At 50.8% G+C, this 23,892-nt stretch overlaps 1 protein-coding gene across 1 annotated transcript in view; it reads right to left on the bottom strand.

Moving 5' to 3' along the window:
* The window catches only part of LOC122374923 (paramyosin, long form-like), a 55,945-nt gene that overhangs the window by 19,716 nt on the left and 12,337 nt on the right, over window positions 1-23,892 (bottom strand). The window contains exons 3-11 of the mRNA XM_043354026.1: window positions 21,779-21,865; window positions 20,172-20,338; window positions 19,814-19,892; window positions 19,453-19,572; window positions 18,458-18,583; window positions 15,589-15,993; window positions 12,815-12,956; window positions 12,355-12,482; window positions 9,352-9,464 (exon numbers count right to left, since the gene is read on the bottom strand). Coding sequence (XP_043209961.1) covers window positions 9,352-9,464; window positions 12,355-12,482; window positions 12,815-12,956; window positions 15,589-15,993; window positions 18,458-18,583; window positions 19,453-19,572; window positions 19,814-19,892; window positions 20,172-20,338; window positions 21,779-21,865 — 1,367 coding nt within the window. The remainder of the gene's footprint in view (window positions 1-9,351; window positions 9,465-12,354; window positions 12,483-12,814; window positions 12,957-15,588; window positions 15,994-18,457; window positions 18,584-19,452; window positions 19,573-19,813; window positions 19,893-20,171; window positions 20,339-21,778; window positions 21,866-23,892) is intronic.

Genomic DNA, 23,892 nt, shown 5'->3' with positions numbered 1-23,892 from the left:
AACGGCTAATACCTACATATTTTTTTCTAATTTTTCGCCATTTTCGGCTAAGCGTATTCCTAGCTTCGCAAAGTCTACTACATCATTTAAATATCATCTAACGCTATAATTTCGACAGCGACGCGTATCTTCAAAGCCTCTACGCACAGTTATCCACTGAAAAGACAATGAAGCACAATCGGCCACAAAAAGGCATGCACAGGGCATTGTACAGTTGTCATCAATGCTTATTTGATTTCCGCATCACCTTCCTTGTCCATCACATGACAGAGGTCTTGTTCCATCAAAGAGTCGGGGTCACTGCAAGAGTTTTCTCGCTGCCTTCGGGTCAGTTGGGCCACAGACGAACTGTCTATTCTGCCAGGCCAGCGAGTCTCCAGTTGGACAGTCCGATGCCCGGCTGCGCCCGACTCTCGGCGACAGTCAGCAGCGGCGCCCCTGGCCAGGCCAGGCCGGAGAGCACTGGCCGGCCGCGCTCTCGGTGGACGGCTGCTCGGACTTCACTCAATATACCCTGGCTCGGACGGCCGGAGCAGCTGGGCGCGCCGCCGCACGTCCGCCACCAGCAGCCGGTCCTGCTGACCGGCGGCCGGCGCGCGCCGGGCCGGCTCGGCGGCCGGCGTCGCCAGCCGCGCGGCGCGCCCGAGCGCGGCGCGCACCAGCCGCTGCCGCGCGGCCAGCTGCTCGGCCCGCGTCTGGGCGGCGGCTGCGGGCGCGCCACGGCCGCCGGTCGCCGCCGGCCGGCTGGCGGCGCCGGACACACACTCGTAGTGACGACAGGTGCGTGCGAAGCTCGGGTTCACATACGGCGGGCTGTACATGACCAGTGGGTGGGCGGCCCCTGCAGCTGCCGACTGCACTATAGGCCCGGCGAGGTGTGCCCCGCGGGCGGCGGACCGTCCCACTGGCCAGCGGCCACTGCCGCCGTCGGACAGGGCCACGCCGACCTTGGCGGGTGGCTCGGAATAGCAGGCGGCGCTGCGCGAGAGCCGCACCGCGGCAATTGGCGGCGCACCGACACGAGCCTGGCGCGGCGCACACGACTCTGGCGAGCTAGCGACGCTTGCTGAGGCAGCTCCGTCAGGCTGAGCCGGGGAAGCTGGCAGGGCCAGCAATGGAAATTCCCCTTCGATGCAGGGACCGACTTGAGCTCACAGTGACCTCATCAGCAGTGTAAGCCCATTCTCGAAACTGCAAGCCAGTTAGATTGCGCATATCAGGGACGCGAGAGCCGAGGACTTTTTCGAAGTTGGGAAATGGGCTCACGCTCAACCTCCCACGTTAACCCTCACCCGGGTGGGCCTCTCAGCCAACTTCACCATGGTGGGGGGGGGGGGGGCTTTTTGGGCACACCACGTTATTTCAAAAACAAAGAAAGCTAGAAAGGCGCGAAAAAGCAATAGATAGCAGCAATAGAAATTCCGAGATATGCATTTTGTACATACTGTTACCTACTCTTATCAATCGCTGAAAGTGTCAAGGCGATCGTTCAGTCGTTGTAGCTATGACGAGGATTGCAACTTTTTCTGACGTTAGGTCACTTGACGTGACCTGGTGACCTGACCTTGAGAGCCCTGGGGCTGAAATGTTCACAACATCTGCGGAAAAGATGCATGAACAAGTGTGCCAAAAACGGCGGCGCTCTGCGCCGCCGTTTTTCAGCTACATGCGAAAAAAACGCAAGGGAGGGTGTTCAAACACCCCGGCCCGCCGCGGGTTAAAACCCACGAGCCGCTGGGGGGGGGGGGGCATAAAGTTGCCCCCCTTTACGTTTTGTGAAATATCTCCGAAACCTGATGAGCTACGAACGTGAAACTTGGCATAGCTTCAAATGAATACCTAGCCAATGTTTGAGAAAAGTTTGGTGGTTGTAGCACCTAAGATGACGTCACAGTGACGTCATAAAGTTTTGCCGTTTTCCGATATGGACCGTTTCTGACGACGCTGAGCATGAAACTCAACTGTAAATGAACTAGACAGCACCTGCTGTCATCCTAAAACATCTAACTACACTTCCATCTAGCTTCTGACCAATAATCGGTCCTTTATATTCGGTTCCATATATCTGATGTATCGTGAGGAATATGAGAGTCGCAAATCTATAATTTCACATATGACGTCACTGTGACGTCATTTAAAATGGGAGCAACACCAAATTTGGACACAACCTTGCCTAGGTATTCAGGAAGATGTGTGCAAAGTTTCGCTTCTCTATCTCTTCGCGTTGCGACGATATCGTCGCAGAAGTAAAGGGGGGCAACTATATGCCCCCCCCCCAGCGGCCGGCGGGTGGCGCGGAGGCCCAGCCTGCGGCCGCCGGGTTAACCCGCGCGGGGCTGGGAGGGTAAATTTTATCCCCCCCTCGCGAATTTTTGCAATATCTCAAAAACGGCGGCGCGCAGCGCCGCCAAACTTTCAGTACCTTTTCTTACATCAATTTGACACGTTCCCTGCAAATTTGAGCGAAATCCGTCGGAAATTTTTTGAGAAATTGACGTTTTAGTGACGTAATGTTCGCCATTTTCGCCTCAAAAACCGCAAAATTTCAAATGCCGCTAACATCTTCATTTTTAAAGGAATCAAGACGTAACAAAAAAGATTATACGTAATTCTACTTTGTCTATCAAATGACTATCTCGGTTTTTTGAAAATTTTCGACTTTGGCCCAATTTTCTTTTCTTCAAAAAACAGACTTTTTTGGGAAAATAATTATAAAATCCAAAATTTTGGGTGAATAAAAAAACGGAATATATGTCAGAGAAGTGGTCTATGTGCACCTACATACCAATTTTTAGAAGAATCGGTTCAAAAATGTGGGAGTTATTCAAAATTTTATGACGTCATGACACACAAAAATTTTGAAAAATGATGTTTTTGGAAGTTCTAGACCTCGTAAGGAAACAAAAATAGCACCATTCGATTCGCCGTGAAAAACTGCATCAGATAGATACCTTTTTAGGCCTTAACAACCAACTTCAAAATTTGACCTCACTTGACCTGACCTTGACTGACCTCGACCTGAAATTCATCCAGAGGTGGTCCATATCACTTATTGAGTGTGCCTATTGAATTTTATGAGTAAAATGACCTATAAAACATGTGTCGCACATGCCCTTATCTATATTTTGTTTTTTGGTGACCTGACCTGACCTGACCTGACCTTGACCTTGACCTCTGAATGATATTGTATGCAATGAATATTGTCTTGGTAGCCTAAGAACACGTTTTGGGCAATCAGTCTCAGTCCATGACTCCATTCTTCGGCAACTACGGTGCAAGGCCGATACTGTAGAAACTTGCAATTTGTACCCTTGACCTGACCTTGACCTTGACCTCAAACTTTAAATTAAGTACATGTTTTTAGTTGTTCGTGATGAGAGCTTTCGATTGGCGTTTGGATTTTCCAAATCAGACCATTAGTTCGGGAGATAACAGGGAGGGTAAAATTTAACCCCCCCCCCCCCCAGCCCCGCGCGTTCGGCTGGAGACCCCAGCCCCGCGCGGGTTAGGTAAAATCTTTATTTTTTATTCAACTACAAAACTACGACCAAGAAATGGTTCAACAAGGTGAGATGAGCACAAAATTGCAAAGAATTTCTTCATTGGGGCCCCCACAAAGTGACATTAACCCGCGCACCGACGGGGGTCTGCGCCAACTTCGCACCGACGGGGGGGGGGCGGATGACCGCCCCCCCCCCTGAGATCTCGAGAGTCGAGAACGAAGCAAGATAGCGACAAGTGGTAAACGGCATCGGATACGCACGGACATGGTCTACAATTTTTACAAAGGTCATTTTCAGGTCAGGTCAAAGATGACGTCACAGGGGTCGAAAAAGTCAAAATGGCGGCGCTAGATATGAAGAGTTTTTCTCGAATAACTTTCGAATTAGTCAAGATAGGAACAAACTAAGGGCATTATCGTGATCCTCTTGTCAATCCCCATCGAATGATATATATGATGACCTCGAAAGGTCAAGGTCAAAGGTTGACCTCAGGTCACGTGACCTCGAGGTCATCATGTATATCATTCGATGCGTCTTGACGAGCTGAACACAATGGGACCATCCGCGCGGCTGTATCTTGTTCCTGTACGGAGTTATTGGCAAAAAACCTTTGGTGACCTTTGATGACGTCACATGACCTTACAGCTGTCCAACAGCAAAACAGACCTCAAGGTAGTGAAGGTTGATCGTATATGAAGTCATGTATGGTATATGGGGCCATTCCGACCCGTTTTAGTGGTAAAAACAGGGAGTTGATTTTTCCCCCATTGACTTATAATGAGGAGGTCGCGAAATTGACCTGACCTTAGGTCACCGACATCAAAATTCTGAGATATATAAATTGTAGCTACTAATGACCTTATAACATCCTGCGACTTTCAAAGGCCTCCGACATCTACTGTAGCTCTGGCACGGTGACAAAGTTGCAAAAAAGTGACTTGAGGTTGGGTCATTCAAAGTGACCTGGTGACCTGACCTTAAAAGTTAGGAGGTTGAAACTTGCACACCATGTGTAAAATTGATAAGAGAATAGTCATACCAAATTTCGCGGCGCTACGCGCCGCGGTTTTCCCGCTATCCGCGAAAAACCTCAGGGGGGCGGATATCCGCCCCCCCGTCGGTGCGCGGGTTAAAGTTTTGCTGCCCCCCCCCCCCACACACACACACTTTTTGTGAGGTTCCTACGCCCATGGTCATCACCGGTCAGCGATAACTGAATGGCAGCGGCTGCGTTTGGCCGCTATTTCCTGCCGTCCCCGTGGCTACGGCCCGGAGACTCTGACCTCGGCGGCCGCCGACCCTGACCTCGGCGGCCGGCGACCCTGACCTTGCGGCCGCCGACCCTGACCTCCGCTCACGGACGGAGGGCGCCGAGTCTTCATGCAGTGGATCCCAGCGCACTGCGGAATACCCGGCAACGAGAGAGCGGACGTGCTGGCTAAAGAGGCATCCAGCCTGTCGCAAGACGCCGTCCCAACGGACGTCCGCTCGATGGTGAAGGCAGTCGGCCGCTCCGCCACCAAGGCATGGCGTCGCAGCTGGCCAGACAGCTTCTTCAAAACCATCATGGGAGACCGGATGCCGATGCCGGTGCTCCTGGAGTCTCGCGACGAGGCGGTCAACGTCCACCAGCTGCGGGCGGGACACTGGAGCCGCTCGCAGAGCTACCTTCACAGAATCGGACGCCGCCCCGAGCGCGACTGCCCACAGTGCAGTGATCTGGCCTGCCCGGCGGCGCGCTGCCTGGTGTGTCGCGAGGGCCCAGACACGCCGGAGCACGTGCTGCTGAGGTGCCCGTGCTTGGCTGGCGCGAAGCTCCGCCTACTCGGCAATATCAGACCGGACCCTACGCAGCTTCGGGACGGCGGGGCCGTGGCGGCCTTGAGCCGCGGCTACCTCAGTCACCAAGAGCCGTTGGGCTACGGTCGGCCGTGAGCCGACCCGGGGAGACCAACAACAACAACAACAACCCTGACCTCGGCGGCCGCCGGACGACCCTGACCTCGGCGCCCGGCGACCCTGACCTCGGCGGCCGCCGACCCTGACCTCGGCGGCCGCCGGACGACGGATCACCGGTGACGTCAGTCGTGTCACCGGCCTGACCTTGGCAGCGCCGGGGGGGGGGGCGCTGCTGAGCCGTCCCCCGCCTAGTGACCGGACCGGGCCACTCATACTGAACGCCAAACAGCGTGCAGTCGGGTGCCAGCGTGCAGTCGGGTGCCAGCGTGCACGTCACCAACTACCTCAAACAAAGACACTGAAAATATGTTGACAGATAAAAAAGCATTGACGTGCAATTCAGCCGGGCGGCGGGCGACTTGCCCGTTGTTGTTTCCGGGAGCTGTGCGGCTCCGTCCCGGCACACACGGAGAGCCGCTCGGTCGGCTCAGTAGGAGCCTGCTCGGCACGGCGCGGCGCCGCGCCGCCCCGCTCCGTCCGTGCAGCCCACCCGAGTCGGGCGGTGGGGCTCGGCCGCGGCAGGTGGTGTAGAAGGCTATTTTCGGCGGGCCCGACGGTGCGTACCGGAGGGGTTGGGAGGATCGCCGCCGACCTCCGCCCCGCTGAGCCGGGCTCGCCCCCCCCCCCCCCCTCCTCCCGCTGAGCCGGGCTCGGCCGGTCGGCACCCACCGGGCCTCGCAGCTAGTCACAATGCTGGTCATACGTACCCAAGTCGTTTCATCATTCGGTGGATTAGAAAGAGTATGCTTACCGAATCGATATATTTGAGTGAAAATAACGACCAGTGAGACATTTTTGGGAGCGAGAGAGAGAGAGAGAGAGAGAGAGAGAGAGAGAGAGAGAGAGAGAGAGAGAGAGAGAGAGAGAGAGAGAGAGAGAGAGAGAGAGAGTGATAGAGAGAGAGATAGAGAGAGAGGGAGGGAGGGAGGGAGGGAGGGAGGGAGGGAGGGAGGGAGAGAGAGGGCGGGAGAGAGGGAGGGAGGGAGAGAGAGAGGGCGGGAGAGGGAGAAGGCGAGAGCGAGAGATCTGCACACGTAGAAGTTCAATGAGGTACTTCCCACTGAATTGTGCAATGTGCAGTGTGTTCTGTGCAAGGCACCCCACCAACCAGTCTCTGACCAGTGGCGGATCCAGGGGAGGGCAAATAGGGCAATTGCCCCTCCCAAACGGCGAAATTTTAACACTTCGCCTATAGACAGTGCATGGAGAGAACCACTATTGCTGAGATACCTATACAATATACATAAGCGTCGCAAAAGCGTGACCACGGCCGGCCGGCCGCTCATACTCAGAAATTTTTGTTATTCTACGTAAGACTCCGCTCGCTTCGCTCGCTCCGTAACCAGTCGCACCCCACTAACCCCAACCCACTGACCGCTAACCAGTCTCTAATGTCAAACCGGTCTAGTGGTGTGCCACATTTGCGCACATTCGGCCCAGCCGTCCTCTAGATGTGTGGGTGGCACCCTGCACGTGTACACGTGCAATTTGGGTCCCAGTTGACTTTTGCTCTACACCCTAGCCGCCCGTCCCTAGCCGTGTACCCAATTTGAGAGCAATTCGCCCAGACGTTCTCGAGATCTAGACCGACGTGCAGCAGTACCCCGACCGTGACACAAGGACGTGCGGGTGCCTAAGTGCATGCCAAGTTTCAGCGTGATCGGCCCAGTATATGACAAATTATTCTTGTCGTTACAAAGATGGCACCTTACAAAAATCAAGACAATTCACTTTGGCACTTGTATGGGGGAGGGGGGGGGTGGAACGAGGCCACCAACTCCGTTTTTCGCGAATAGCTTCCGCAAAAACGGCTGAGCGCGACGAAACTTCCAGTACCTACCCTCGAGTTGTCAATTTTACACCTACTTACTCTTCATGATCCTGACCCGAATGACTTTTGACCTGTGACCTGCTTCTCGAGACCACGTGCGATTTGGCTATGTCACCCTCGTCACGACAACACGCTCGTTTTTTTTTTTCGCGAAGCTCTAGCTCGATCAGGGGCCGGACGGCAGGGGTATGGGTTCAACGGATCCCACCCCTATAGGTTAGACGCTGGTAAAACACCAATACGGGTGATGTTTTAATTGCTGCTCATGCTGTTTTTCTTTTTTCTTTTGAATAGATATGAGCTGCATTTTCATAGCCCGTTCTTATCATTTTCATTATGCTCAACTCAACATTTAATTAACTAGTTAAAACTGACATATCTTTGTTTTGCACGTGGCACGTGCAGTAGGATCATTCACATGCATCGGAATTCGGAAACAGTCCAGTAGTTGGCTGAAGTGATGAAACTACCCTACAAAAGACTGCCAGTAAATCGTTAGAGTGATTGCGGAGATGTAAGCCTCTCGAACATGTCCGGCCGTTCATACTCAGAAATCTTCGTTAACTCTCGCACACATGGGGGGTCGAACAGACTCCGCGCATAACTCGCGCAAAAAGTGACCGATCGCGAAACTTTCAGCGCTCTCGAGGTAATCAATTTTACACCCACCCTAAGCATTTCATGACCCTGTCCCAAATGATCTTTGAACTCTTAGGTACTTGTCTATCGAGATCGTGTTTGGCCGTGATCGCGATTCGTAGCCTGTCAGCTCACATTATCCGTGCGTTTCCAGTCTTTTTGTGATTGTGAACGCTCGAGCGGGTGAAATGATGCAGCTCACATGCATTATAAACTAAATGTCCGATCTTAGTGGAACGAGCGCCATTCGATTGCTCCCATCGTAAACTTTCAGTTTGACTATAAAAAGTCAAAAAAGTTAAAAATTGGGGGTCCTGGAAGCAAACATAAATCGAAAAAATGGCGTTTTACACCTCATCACTAAAAATGTTATAACTTTTTTTTTAGAACGATTTTGATGAAATTTCAGGGAACCCTTCTTCATGAACTGGGCATTCATATATATTCCGATATTTTGGATATTTCAAAAAGCAAGGCGGATCAGGTAAGCTAACTTGGGATGATGTTTTGGGTATTTGTCATGGTATGTCATGTGTCTTATGACTGGTGTGTCATATATGCATCACGTATAAAATATGCAACGTGAGCACAAAATACACATTTTCGTTAAGCATAGGCGGATTCAGGCACGCTAAGACGGTGGGTAGTACATTGATATACCCTGTCTCAGGTACCTGGATCCGCCTATTCTAATATTTTCATTGTAAAAGGACGTCACATAGTCTTTAGGTGCATATAAATGACCGGTGGTGCCACTGATCACCAGTACAAACCTAAGGAAGTCGCTGCTTAGCGGCAAATGTCGGAACAGTCGAAGCTGGGCCAAAACTACCCCCGAGAAACTCAGCCTGGAGACGCCTCTGCGCAAGCTAGAAACTCACATATTTGACACAATGTGGCCAATGAATAGTAAGGAAAAGTCACCAAATTTCGAACCCCTAGCTTAAGTGGCTTTCCGTCGAGAGCAAAGAAACTACAGGTGGGGGCCGATTCGCCCCCCCCCCCTTTACTGGTAGTGATTTATTGTCTGTTGGTGTGCCACTGGAATGTGGTGGTGCGCTGCAAGGTCCCAGAGGCAGAAATTCCGAATGTCAGTTCATTTCTGTTCAATTCTAGCCTCACATTTAAGTGTATATTTGAACAAAAGTCATGAAGAAACAGCGAAAAACTGTGGCATTGTTTCAAGATGACCGGTGTAAAAACTGGTGGCGGCTGGCCAACCCGGCCACTGACGGCCGGACAATACCCGTAGCCGGGTGTGCTCTGAGTGAGACGCCCGGCCACTGACGGCCGGGGGCTCTGAGTGAGGCGCCCGGCCACTGACGGCCGTGGCTCTGAGTGAGGCGCCCGGCCACTGACGGCCGGGGGCTCTGAGTGAGGCGCCCGGCCACTGACGGCCGCCCCGCCGCCCCGACTGACCTGACCGACTCGAGCTCCTCCTCCTTGGCAGCCAGCCTCTTCTCCATTTCGTGGCGGACCGAGGACAGTTCGGCCGAGAGCGACTGGGCGCGCGCCTCCTCGGCCCGCCGGCCCTGTCGACGCAGGGCACCGGTCACACACGGCACCAGCCCGTGCCCGCTCGGCCGGCCGGCCCACAAATATCCCCGGCTCAGTTCGTCGTGATATAGCCTGTCAGTGTCGGCGTAAGAGGGAGTCTGCGAAATCGGTGGATCCGCGGAGTTCCTAGAGAATCCGCAGAGTCCCTAGTGCCTCCACGAACGAACACCTAGTCTAACTAATAACTATATTTGTTGCGGATAAACGGGCGGGGATCGGCGGATGAAAAAGGCACTCCAGGATAACCGCGAAGTCCCTGGAGAGTTGCCGAGATCCGCGAATCACCTGGGGATTCCGCGGAGTAACGATTCATTCTAGTGAGCTCACGAATTTCCTATGCGCTTTATGAAGATATCTCATGACTAAAAAGCACGGCATACTCGGTAGGTCATCTGCGGCTTAAAATCCGGGAAATTGGTTCAACAGGAACTTGAACGAATAGATTTGCTTTATAGCCCGACTTTAGCACGGTTTCAGGTCGACTTGCCCTGGGCGAAGGTAAATGTTAGAGACATAGGTACGTGCGTCAGTGGGATAGATATATTTCTCATTGAGTAGACTATCGATTTTTTGACAACTTCTTTTGTGTATGGCAAGCACTGTCGTTTAGAGTTCAGTGTTGCTGTATTAACCCTCGCTCGTTTAGGGGGGGGCGGGGGCTGTCGAACGGACACCCTCGGTTTTTCATGAATAACTCGCGTAAAAAACAGCCGATCGCGACGAAACTTTCAGTACCCTCGCGTTTATCAATTCACACCTACCCTGAAAATTTCATGACCCTGACCCAAATGCCATTTGACCTGTGAACTACTTTTCGAGACCATGTTTGGCCGGAATCGTGATTCGGCGTATGTCGGCTCGCATTAACCGCGCGCTTGCAGTCTTTTCGTGGTTTCAAGCGTTCAAACATGTGATATGATGTTGGTCCCGTGCATGAGGGTGGGTGTCAAGGTCACCTGAAGGTCAGATCAGGTCATTGACCTTTGATGACCTCGGTTCAGTTTTTTAGTTTAACATGTTTTTCTAGGCAAATTTTTTTAGCTGAATTCGAATTTAGCAACCAAATGAACAGTTACGAAGTAGTTTTGGTGCCTTCATAACATGTTACGAAGCTGTCAGAGGCGGTTGACATCTACTACAAATACTCTGCAGGACCTCTTCTGGTTGACCTGACCTGACTTGACCCGACCTGGCCTAAATGCATGAAGACATCATCTATGATCAAAACTAACATGATATTCGTGATCTGCACTCCGAAAAACCTCATAGCAGCTACCCTTTACGGCGTTTTAGCGGGTCCCGATTTTCCCGACTTTTGGGTCATTGACCTGACCTGGAAAGAATACTTGTTTGACGTCCTGAGGTCGTCTAGAGGCCATGACTCATGACCTCGTAATGCTAAGCTTCGACGGCCGGGCGGGAGGGTGCTGCCCTTTTACATTTTTCCCCGGCATTGCTCTCAACATGCTGGCGATGGACAGCTCAATGTTGGCATGCCTGACCTTTTATTCATGCCGGACTTCCTGAAACTGACCGCAGTTTTAGTTCATGTCAGGTCACTTACCTATGACGTCATAAGTGAAACCACTGCAATACTCCAAAATGTCGCAACTTTGCAACGCCTTCACTGTCAAAGGAGCTTTCATAGGGGGATGAAACTTACAGGAATCAGTATCCTCCAGAAGTCTCACAAGTCACAATGTGTTCGTCTCAGACTTCTCCTAAGGGTCACTAGAGGCCAGGTGGGTCACGTGACCTCACCATTTAAGAGTCAATGGGGGGAAATATCGAAACTGTTATTCTAGCGCCGGAAATTCTCTTAAACTGCCTCAATCATATGAAACCGTGACTTCATGCATTCCTTGCAAGGTCAAATGTTCCACTTTTGAATCGTTGACGTTGCGTGGTGTCACTTTTGGCGTCAGTAAGGTCATAAGGGTTTGTCGCCTTACTCCCGATCAAATTGAGCTAGCGAGTCGGGAAAGCAGCAACCAATGTACTTTGAAAAATTGCCGAATCGAATGACGTGGAATATGAGCTCCTTCGACCAGTTTCGTGACCTGAGTGACTCTGACCTGACCTTGATCTGAGGTTAACACTTTATGTTGACCTTACACAAACAAAAAATATATCATATAGGTAATTAACTCATTTTGCCTCATATAATCGCTTAGATGCGCGGAAGCCCAAACAGCTGCTTTTGAATCATGATTGAGAGAAGTACCTACGAAGATGGGTCCATGAAGCTCATGTATGCCAAAGAAATAAGAATGTCTTGCTGTTCATTAACGAAATAAGAATGTCTATTGCACATTAACGCTTGGATGTGATATCTGAGCGAGACGAAAGAATAATTCGCAAACAAACTGTGGTGAGTCGTTAAATCGTCAACTCCCCAGGTGATTCGCAGATCTCGGCAACTCTTCAGGGAGTTGGCGGTTATTCTGACGTTTTGTTCAGCCGCAGATACCCGGTCGTGTGTCTGCGGATATACTAGACTTGTTCGTCCGCGGAGCCACTAGGGACATTGCGGACTGCCTAGGAGATCCGCGGATCCATCGATTTCGCGAACTCAGTCTAGAATGGGTGATACCTGGCCGCGAGCGCGGGGGCGCAGCCGGCGCGCCGGACCGCTAGACTGCGCCGCTGGACACGAGTGTGCTGCGGCACAGCCTACGGTCGCAGGCGGGCGCGGCGCGCCGGGGCTGCCGGCCGGACGGACGCCCTCTGATCGCAGCGTCGGCACACAGCGGAGACGCGACGCGCCATCGGACAACATACACACGAGGGACAACTGCACCCGGGCAGGGCCAGCCCTAGCCGGAGTCTGTGAGCGCCCACCCCCGCCGCAGCGGCCCCACTCACGGCCTCTGCCTCCTTGTAGGCGGCGGCCAGCTCCTGTCGCTCGTTCTCCAGCCGGCGGTTCTCCAGCTCCAGCTCGTGGTAGCGGCGCGTCAGCTCGGCCAGCGCGTTCTTCAGGTCGTGGTTCTCGTCTGCCGACAGCGGGCCGACCACACCTCAGTGCAATTGCACAGTGAACGGCTTGAAAGGAAGTTACATAATTTACTGAAATAATGAAGACACTTTCCTCGACAACGTTGGTCGATTTGTAGTTTTATTAAATTACCAATGATGATCTGAACATGAACTATGCATTGAAAAAAATAAAGACACAATTGAAAATAAAATAGCAATATGTTCACTACTTTAGAGTAATGTTATGTCACGCATTTTGAAATCGCCTCCTAATCGGTTGATTTTTAGACAAAAAGCCACTAGTTCTGAGCTGTGCCCTGGCCGCCGCCGAGGGACGGCGGCCACTCACCGCCCAGCTTCTTGTTCTCGCGGTTCAGCGAGTTGTTCTGGTCTTTGAGTTTGTCGTTTTCGACGTTGAGGCGCTGTATTTCGGCGGCTTTGGCGCGGTTGTCGCGCTGGCTCTGCTCGTACAGGGCGGCCAGCTCGTCCATCTGAGGGCAGAGCGCACGGCGTCACACTGTCACACATCACACACGGGTGGACAACACCGGACACTGCAGTCCAGCGCCGGCAGGATCACACAGTCCAGCGCCGGCAGGATCACACAGTCCAGCGCCGGCTGGATCACACAGTCCAGCCCGGCAGGATCACACAGTCCAGCCCGGCAGGATCACACAGTCCAGCGCCGGCAGGATCACACAGTCCAGCGCCGACAGGATCACACAGTCCAGCGCCGGCAGGATCACACAGTCCAGCGCCGGCAACACCGACGCCCAAACAAAGGCGTAATAAACAAAGGTTATTTATTACACTATGGCTATACATTACACCGTCATGCAAGGTCGACAGCATGACATTACCCCTGTTTCAATTACAGTTCCAAAACGCACGTATGAAATTTATCGGGGATAATTCACATGTTAAACTTAGGCGACGTTTGATTTTCTCAGGTTCAGTTTCTGCCGTTTTCGCTGCCTAAAACGTTCGAAAGTACTTAGCTCGAAAAACGTACATGAAGCCAAAACGGTTTAAAAAAAAACGAAAAAGAAGTACAAGTAGGAATGAAAAATAGTATGACGTCATGATAACAGTCGATTATTATGACGTCATATAACAGTATTTGTAGGCTTTTAGATAGTTTATCTCTGTCAGTTTTAGACATATTTCGTTCCTTTTTGGTGTGTGTCAAGGCAATTTAATGCTCTCTGGCGTGTATGCAGTTTTAACATCCTTAAATTAAAACAAAATATATCCATTTTCAGTTTAAAATATCAAAATCGTGATATCTAATATTTTGTAATATTTTGATATACCGGTTTTGTTTGCCATGCTTTTCGTGCCTACAAATCGATTTCGAGGTATTTAGATTAACCCGCGCCCTGCTGGGGGGGTGTTTGAACACCCCCCCCCCCTTGTGGTTTTTCGCGAATATCTCAAAAACGGCGGCGCGGAGCGCCGCCGTTTTTGATACACCTTATTATACATCAATTCTACACATGTTGTGAAAATTTCAGACCAAGGTCATTCAAGGTCAGGTCACCAGGTCACTTGAAGTGACCTCACCTCATAAAAAAGTTTCAATGTCTGTCATAGCTACACCGAGTGACCGATCGCTTTGAAACTTTCAGCGATTGCTAAGAGCAATAGCATGTACCTACATAATGTATATCTCAGAATTTTGATATCGATGACCTAAGGTCAGGTCAATTTTGCGACCTCCCCATTATAAGTCAATGGGAGAAAATTGAAATGCGCCTCTTTTGGATGAAAGACATTATAAACACTCCCAAACACCGAATTACAAGTGGTTTAGACACACTGAACATGAAAATGGTGTCCGTGACCCTTGTTTATGCCCTGAGGTCATCTTAGGTCACGAATGGTATCTAACAGTTTTTCGCAAATAACTTTTGATAGAGGCATGCTAGAGCGATGAAAACGCCTTAGATGTGTTCAGCTCGACGATACGGATCGACTGATATGCAACATGACCCTTTCCGGTCAGGTCATGACCTTGACCTGAGGTCAAATTTTCAAGTTGACCTTTCAAGGTCAAGTTATAGTTTAATCGATGCGTCTTGACGAGAGGAACATGATGCCGGTAAAAGTAAGCTCGTACAGGGCTTGGGTCAAAAGTTATTGCAGAAAACTGTTTCCGAAAAAATCGGCTATTTTTGCAGTTTTTGCCCCCTGCAGGCAAAACCGTTGACGCTAGGTCAAATCTGAGAGAATTACTCAGAAAGGGCGTTAATAGGGCTATCGAATGCGCTTTTCCGCGGCGCTGTAGCTCTATTGGTTCCCGAGTTATGCGTTGGCTTCTTGGAAATTTTCGCCATTCGACCTGGAAATCGGCGAAATTTTGCCTTCAATGACCTCTGGTGACCTGACCTTTGACCTGACCAAAAAATTGACCGAAGTGATTTCGTCATTATTTTTGACGCTCTTTCGAACGCCGCCTTCCGCGTATCGCTACGTGGCCCAGGAGCCGAGTTACAAGGGGGGGTGTTCAAACACCCCCCCCCCCCCAGCAGGGCGTGGAAATCCAGGACCCCCAGCCGGGCGCGGGTTAATAATTTGATTTTCTGGGATTTTCACGTCAACAACTTTTTAACCAAACAAGGACGAGCATGACCTCAGTTTGACCTTTATAACTCAGTTTTATTCGGAACGGTATTAAAAACGGGGAGCCAAAATCCGGCCGTTTTTCAGCTGCCTGTGAAAAACCACGGGAGTGCCCTTCGGGCCCCCAACGGGTCACGAGTTTAACCAGCCGGGAAAATGTAGGCGGTCTTTACGTTACCCACGAGATGCTCCTGCTAAAACCATGCATCAAGTTCCACCGGTAATGTACTCATTCTTTCCACCGGCGCTCGGTATCTACACCTTTTTCGTTCAGTTGGAAAAAGTTGGAGCTCAAATTGAAAAAGATGCACTTCAAGTTGGAAAAGATGCCTATGACTCAAATTGAATCCCATCTTTTTTCAAATTGAAGTGCATCTTTTCAAATTGAACTGGAACCTTTTCAAACTGAGTGGAAAAGGGTGTTGAAGGGAATGTAGCCCCCCACCCCGATCCGACCCAGCCCGCCGCACCGAACGGCGCAGCCGCAGCCCACCCACTCACCTTGGACTTGAGGTCGCTGTTCATGCGCTCCAGCATCTCCACCCGTTTCTGGAGCTCGCGGCACGTGCCGTTGGCCTTCTCGAGGTCGATGATGAGCACCTCCACCTCGGACTGCAGTCGCGACTTCTGCTTCTCCACCTGGGCCAGCTTGGCCATCAGCGACTCGATGTGCTCCTCCTGCTCCTGGATCTTGAGCGCGAACTTGCGGCGCAGCTCCTCGATCTCCTCGGCGCGCGCCAGCGCCTCGTTCTCGTACTTGACGCGCCAGTTGTCGGCGTCGGCCTTGGCCTTGACCAGCTGGCGCTCCAGGTCTAGGCGCGCCTCCGACTCCTCCTCCAGCTGACGCCGGATCGACTCCAGCTCCGTCTCGACCGTGTGCAGCTGCGACTCGAGCGCCGAGCGGCGCTGTAACACGCACACGCACCGTCAGCGCTGCTGGCCAGCTGCCGGACGAGTCCAGCTGCGCAGTCCATAGGTCCATCTCACAGTCCATAGGCCACAGTCCATAGGTCCATCTCACAGTCCATAGGCCACAGTCCATAGGTCCATCTCACAGTCCATAGGTCCATCTCACAGTCCATAAGTCCATCTCACAGTCCATGGGTCACGGTCCATAGGTCCATCTCACAGTCCATAGGTCCATCTCACAGTCCATAGGTCCATTTCACAGTCCATAGGTCCATCTCACAGTCCATAGGTCCATCTCACAGTCCATAGGTCACGGTCCATAGGTCCATCTCACAGTCCATAAGTCCATCTCACAGTCCATGGGTCACGGTCCATAGGTCCATCTCACAGTCCATAGGTCACACTCACGGTCCATAAGTCCATCTCACAGTCCATGGGTCACGGTCCATATGTCCATCTCACAGTCCATAGGCCACGGTCCATAGGTCCATCTCACAGTCCATAGGTCACACTCACGGTCCATATGTCCATCTCACAGTCCATGGGTCACGGTCCATAGGTCCATCTCACAGTCCATAGGCCACGGTCCATAGGTCCATCTCACAGTCCATAGGTCCATCTCACAGTCCATAGGTCACGGTCCATATGTCCATCTCACAGTCCACTGGTCACGGTCCATAGGTCCATCTCACAGTCCGTAGGTCACAGCGCTGCCGGCCTCAGGATCATGCGTGCAGTCCGCTTTTTAACGCTGGCAAATTCTTTCAAGTGCTGTTATGAAAAACGCGCGTGAAGCCCTAATAACTTGACAGTTGACATGGATGAGATAGTACCTCATTTATGACCTTGATAGTATTATCTCATCTGTGACCTCATGTACTGGTAAGGTGAAAATACCGGCTTACTTTTGAAAATACTTTTGGGCCGTGTATTCATTTCCTTTTTTTCGTCTTGTGTTGTATTTACTTAAGCACTTAAAGTGATTCGCAATCGTTAACTATACAGAACATAATAGCGGCTAAACACTCGCAGGAATCTACAATGGGCAACGCATAGTTCAATTCCCTTACCAAGCTGTCATAATTTCACGGAAATTAGTTACTTATTATTACCAGCAAGATAATTACCAGTGAATCGCAAGGCGGTTCCTTTCAATACAAGGTAATTTTTAGTATAAGACCGGCCTATAACGCTTTTAAAAAGTGTATGTCTCAGCAACCGCCGCGCAGTGCCGATAGTTGCATCCCTTTTTGCCAAGCATTAGACTATCCTCAATGCATGTGACTGACCCTCACTCCCACTGACAGGTGACTGACCCCCACTCCCACTGACATGTGACTGACCCCCACTCCCACTGACATGTGGCTGACCCCCACTCCCACTGACATGTGGCTGACCCCCACTCCCACTGACATGTGACTGACCCCCACTCCCACTGACATGTGGCTGACCCCCACTCCCACTGACATGTGACTGACCCCCACTCCCACTGACATGTGACTGACCCCCACTCCCACTGACATGTGACTGACCCCCACTCCCCACTCCCACTGACATGTGACTGACCCCCACTCCCCACTCCCACTGACATGTAACTGACCCCCACTTGTCACTGTGCACGTATCACTTGCGAAACAGAGGTGTCAAGTTTGTTTCCATTACAATAACTTGGAATTTACTAGGGCAATTGTGCCGAAACTTGGCGTGTCGTTAGGCACCCACCAGGCAATGTACATATTTTCATATGTCACGTTTGTGGTGCTACTGCACGTGCACATCTGCAGGGGTCATTTCCAGATTTCGGGAAGGGCTGGGCCGATTGCGCTCAAATTTGGCATATCGTTAGAAACCGGTGAGAAAGGTGCCGGACAGAGATCAAATGGATCTCACTTTGCACGTGCGTGCGTGCACAGTGTCTGTGGTACACCTTGGAACGGTTGGGCTGATTGCACTCAAACTTCGAACATTCTTAAAAGCCGGTGAGTGGAGTGCCGGCCGCCGGGAAAGCTCCGTTTGGCACAGGCTGCACATGAGCACGTGCAAGAAATGGCGCTTTCACATCTCGAGAACGGCTGGGCCGATGGCGCTCAAATTTGGCAAACTGCTATGGACCGGTTAGTAGTGAGTCGTGCAGAAGTCAGTTGGAGGCACCCCCTAGCACTAGCGCACGTGCAGGGCTCACTCTTGGGCTCGCTCGTTTGTCGCCACCAAACAATTGGCTTCTTACTTGTCTTGTTTGTTATGAGTGAATCGACTGAAGTGAAGTTTTCCAGATAAGCGGAAATTTATGACCATTAGAATTTATATTGAACTGAAAGCCGTGATCGCATGGCCGGTTACTTCTTAATGGTTGTTGTCTTCAGTAGCCACTATAACTGCGGTAACTACCCATGACAAGTAATGTAAACCGTCTTTCTTACGTCCCCCGTCCCCCCTGTCCCCCGTCCCCCCGTCCTCTCACCCGGTCCTCCTCCTCCAGCCGGCGGTTGGCGTCGTTGAGCGCCGTCTGCAGCTGGTGCTTGGTGTACTCAATGTTCTCCAGCGACACCTTCAGCTCCTGCACCTCCTTGGTCAGCGAAATATTCTCCTGAGCGCGGCCCACAGAGCAAAGTCAGATGCATTCCTCTGCACTGCCGCTGCATGCCAGCGCTCTCGTGGTCTAGCTATCCAGCTATGGTCTAGCTGTGTTGGCCCCATCGACGTATTAGCGCCACCCCCCGCATCAGTCTTTTTTTTTAATTTTAGTCCGAATGGCTGAATGGGCGGATTTGAGGAATCAAAGCCCGCACTAAGCATGGCTTGTTGTGCTGACCCTGATCCCACCACCCGATCGTGCAATTCCAGTTGTATGGCAGAATTTTGTCCGAACGTTTAACGTGCCCTCACGACTGGACACGGTCCCCTCCGCTCACTCACCTGGCTGGCTTGTCTTTACCTATCACTCTGTAATTAATGTATGTAGATGCGAAGGTAATGGGGCCTTACTGGCCGAACTATGCCGTCTGGCGAGAGGGCACGCGCCCAAACGTACCTGCGAGATGCGCGTCTTAACGTACCTGCGAGATGCGCGTCTTAACGTACCTGCGAGATGCGCGTCTTAACGTACCTGCGAGATGCGCGCCCAAACGTACCTGCGAGATGCGCGTCTTAACGTACCTGCGAGATGCGCGTCTTAACGTACCTGCGAGATGCGCGTCTTAACGTACCTGCGAGATGCGCGTCTTAACGTACCTGCGAGATGCGCGTCTTAACGTACCTGCGAGATGCGCGTCTTAACGTACCTGCGAGATGCGCGTCTTAACGTACCTGCGAGATGCGCGTCTTAACGTACCTGCGAGATGCGCGTCTTAACGTACCTGCGAGATGCGCGTCTTAACGTACCTGCGAGATGCGCGTCTTAACGTACCTGCGAGATGCGCGTCTTAACGTACCTGCGAGATGCGCGTCTTAACGTACCTGCGAGATGCGCGTCTTAGCGCTGGTCAGGTCGATGACTGTCCGGTTGATCTCTTCGATTTTGATGTTGAGCTCGTGCACGGTGACTTCGAGCTTCTCGCACTGCTTCTGAATGGTGACCTGCGGGAGCGGCCCAGAGCCGGGCGGAGCGGTCACAACGGCCCACCCGAACCGGCACTGCCTTAGCCCTATTGCTTGCATTCGTTTCGTATCAACGAAACGGTAAGCAGTGAATATTTGGATTTAAATTTTGTATTGATAGAATCGTTTCGGAACATCTACGTTTGGTGGCAATGTTGGCTGAAACACTCGCACCAGTGCGCTGACAGCTGTAGCGGCTGTCGCTGATAGGGTCCCTTACCTTATCTTTGTTTGATCCCTCGAGCTGGCTCATGAGTTCGTACACCTCGGTCTGGAACTTGTTCTTCTCCTTCTCTAGCCTGCACAATCACACAGAAACACAGCAGAGTCATATCAGTTCAGCTCCACTAGCCTGCACAATCACACAGAAAGACAGCGCGGCCACATCAGTTCAGCTCCACTAGTCGGCACAATCACACAGAAAGACAGCAGGGTCACATCAGTTCAGCTTCACTACCTACATGGAATAAAACAGTTCCGGCATTTACCGCGGAACTACATCACGGGCCAGGCGTGGTGCGTCCAACATGGTTCGGCACAATGGCTTTGGCTCGTTCGCGGCTGAAGCGGCCACTGACCTGGCCTTTGTCTTGGACATGGCGTCTAGCTGGTCCATGTAGTCCTGGATCGTCTCCTGGTGCTTCTTCTTCAGCATGTGCAGGTTGTCCTCGCTCTCCAGGTGGACGTCCTCCAGCAGCTTGCGCAGCTTCATCAGCTCCGCGTCACGCTTCTTGTTGATCTCAATCTGCCGGCAACGGTCCCAGTTGGGGCGCGGCGGTTCTCAGTCTACCCAGGAACGGTCCCAGTTGGGGGCGCGGCGGTTCTCAGTCTACCCAGGAACGGTCCCAGTTGGGGCGCGGCGGCTCTCAGTCTACCCAGGAACGGTCCCAAGAGTTATTGTAAGACCAAGACCAAGAAGATTGTAAGACCAAGAGTTCTTGAAGGATTTGGAAAATGTCACAGGTCAAGGGCTTGTCAGCTATGTTTACTGCAGTTGCCGACTGATGAGCCCCTGTACAGGGTCGAAAGTAGTTACGCGAACATCTTCTTGATCGTCTAGCAATGGAAAAACGGCAGTGGCATGAAAATTGCATCTGTTAATAAATCCCTAAGTGTGTGCGACACACTGGCAACGGCGTCCCCGGTTCCGACATGACTGACATCAGAATGTGAAGCACTGCTGGTCAAAGAATAGCTTAAGCATTCTGGAGCTGTCTGGTAAGGCAATCGATGTTGTGGCTCCTGTCATTCTTGATAACTATTAATATAGGCATTTTTTATGAGAAACTTTGTGCATTTTGCGGATAAGGTCAAGTACTAAACTCTAGGTATTAAAAGTCATCTGCCTAAAAGTACACGAACCACGCGTGACAAGTAAATGTGCAATTGAACATCATATAGTTTTCATAAGGTGGCGAAGTACTAAAATGACTAATGATCAGCATGATTGAATAGTATTGAGAAATAACCGTATGCTCACTATCTTTAAAAGTCTAAACTTGGCCGAAAATTCATTCATTTTCGGCCAAGTTTAGACTTTAAAAGATAGTGAGCATACGGTTATTTCTTAATACTAATCATATAGTTTTGTTAAGATTGAATTTCGAATTTTGAACCTGAGCTTATCGTTTGGTTTTGTACCTTGCTTGCTGCTTCGGCAATATACATGTAAATGAATTTGTTAAAGCTGTCTTAGTGTTTGATTTATAACACTAGACTTGGGAGTCCTACTTGAACGCAATACGAGGCAAATGTTGGAGGCCCCTGAAAATAGGTGACCCCCTGGAAAAGGTCGTCCCTTGAGAGGGTCGCCCACCAACTTTTCATGACATTCCTACGCCCGTGGAAAGAAATGATTTATACTGATGAAGGGGCAGATTTCGTAATTTACATTGGTTCTATTTGGGGAATTACATGTGATAACAGCTCACCATTCACTGTTTTGTCATATCACAATTGGAGATTCGCAGCACATTGTGATGTCACAGGTTGCGTTCTGTGGGATCCGCACAGGTATCCTGGGTTCGTCGCTAAATCTCATGTGTTCATATGTAGATCCAGGGCAACTCTTCATTGCGGGAACCCGTGGGATCCTAGCGTGTAATTGTGTGTTCGATCCGCTGGGCTCCCAGCTGCGAGCCGCAGGCAGCGGCGCGCCCGTGTGCGCTGAGGCCGGCTCACTGACCTGGCCGTCCACGCCGCTCTCCGCCTCCTCCAGCCGCTCCCGCAGCTGGATCAGGCTGACGCTCAGGTCGCCCTTGTCTCGCTCGATCTGAGGAACGGAGGCGGCCCAGTCAGTGCCCGGCACCCGGGGAACCATACAGGGGCTGGTCATACAGGGGCTGCCCTGGCCGCCGGTCACCGCTGGTTGCATGCTACAGTTTTTTTTTCTAAGTTCGACCCAAGTTCGACCCTCGCTGTAAACGTTTCTTTAAACACAGCACCAGAATTGCTAGCTGAATTACTGAGAAAACTGGTTGGCGAACATTGATTTCACAGACGATCTACTTTTATCAAAACTAGAATACAGGTTTACGCGATAACTGTACCTATAGATTCGTGATATATGTTTAAGGGGATTATTAGTTTGGTTGTTAACCCACGCCCCGTAGGGGGGGCCGAAACGCCCCCCCCCCCTGTCCTTTTCCGTCGATATCTCCTAAACGGCTGGAGATATCGCCACCAAACGTTCAGGACCCCTCTGGGTCTTTTTTCCAGAGGCCATGATAGGTTGGCCACAAATGACGTCAGAATGTCGTCATGTTCTGTCATTTTCGACCGGAAAAAGACCTTCGCGAGAAGACCTGTCAGGCCTACAGCTTTGAAGATACAGAAAATGATCAGAACATAAAAGGTGTAGAATCAACAGGGCAACAAAACTACTATCTCGGATTTTAAAATTATGAGTTTTGACCCCCAAAAATCAAAAAAGCATTTTTTGGATATATTAGCCGAAAAATCCAAAAAGTTTTTTGATTTTCAAAAAACCGGAATATATGTGATAGTACCTACCGTCTTCTATCCACATACCAACTTTCAGATCGATATCTCGTTTTTTGGCCAAGTTATAGCGAAAAAACTGTTCAAAAATGACAACGTCAAATTTTCAAACTCAATTTATGGCAATTCTAGACCTCGTAGAGCAAAAAAAAAAAGACCACCATTAGACTCCCCGTGACGAGCTGCATCGAATCGATACCCATTTTATGCAAAAATATCAACTTTGAAATTTGACCTAATTTGACCTGACCTTGACCTGACCTTCACCAAAACGTGACCTAGACTGGCCCCAAAGGCTGCCTAGCCCACATAATCGCATTTGTCATGTAAAATGGACCATAAAACATGCATCACACGACACTTTCATATTGTGACCCCGGTGACCTGACCTCGCTGTGACCTGACCTGGTATCAGTTAACTCAGATAGCAAAGTATGTGTTTGACGAACAATTTACCATCGATGGTTTTTAATAAATTACCAATTTACTCGATTTCACAACACATTTCTTGAAATGCCTGTGAACGGTGAAAATCCGACCTTTGACCTGACCTGTGACGTCATCGGTTTGACCTAGGTCAATGAAATTTGGTCACAAGGTAGTTCCGCGGTGGGGCTATCGAACGCCGTTTGAATTTTGAAAATCGGCCAATGAATTTCCGAGATCTTAGGGGGGCCGAAACGCCCCCCCCCCCCTACGGGTGGTAGGGTCCGCCGATAGCCCTACGGGGCGCGGGTTAAAACTTGTATGTTTATGCCAGTAGGGTTAAGTTTGTTTACTTACTTCATTTAACTGTATGGTAGGTATGTATACCTATGCGCTTTTCGGGGAGCGCTACAGATCCGAAAGTTTGCTCGCTTCGCTCGCTCCATAATAAATTTATTTTATTTACCGGTGAAACCTGTACCTAATACCTTAACCTGCGCCAGGCACGTAACTAGGATTTGGCTAAGGGGGGGGGGCGGAGGAATCCCGAGGGCCTCCTTTCTACAGAGGGCCTCTTCCCTAAAGGGGCCTCCTCTCTCTATAGAGGGTCTCATGCCTACATAATTACATACAACATAATGCATTCACTTTTGTTCAGTTTTCATATGACCAGCGCGCTGGTATGGTAAGATTATTTCTACCTGGCTCCTGTTTCGCAGACTCTCAAGCTCCTATTTGTCTATATTTACAACTCCACAGATACAGACGACTTGTCAGCAACTAACTCGATTAATTAATACATCGCACGGCGTTTTATATGACGCTACGTCATCGGTGTTCAAAACTTCTTCGTTAAAAATTATTGATAGCTCC

The sequence above is a fragment of the Amphibalanus amphitrite genome, unplaced genomic scaffold, assembly GCF_019059575.1.
Source record: "Amphibalanus amphitrite isolate SeventyFive unplaced genomic scaffold, NRLGWU_Aamphi_draft 000004F_arrow, whole genome shotgun sequence".
Taxonomy (NCBI): domain Eukaryota; kingdom Metazoa; phylum Arthropoda; class Thecostraca; order Balanomorpha; family Balanidae; genus Amphibalanus; species Amphibalanus amphitrite.
Note: the sequence above shows the minus strand (reverse complement) of the source record. Positions and strands in the feature narration are given on the sequence as shown.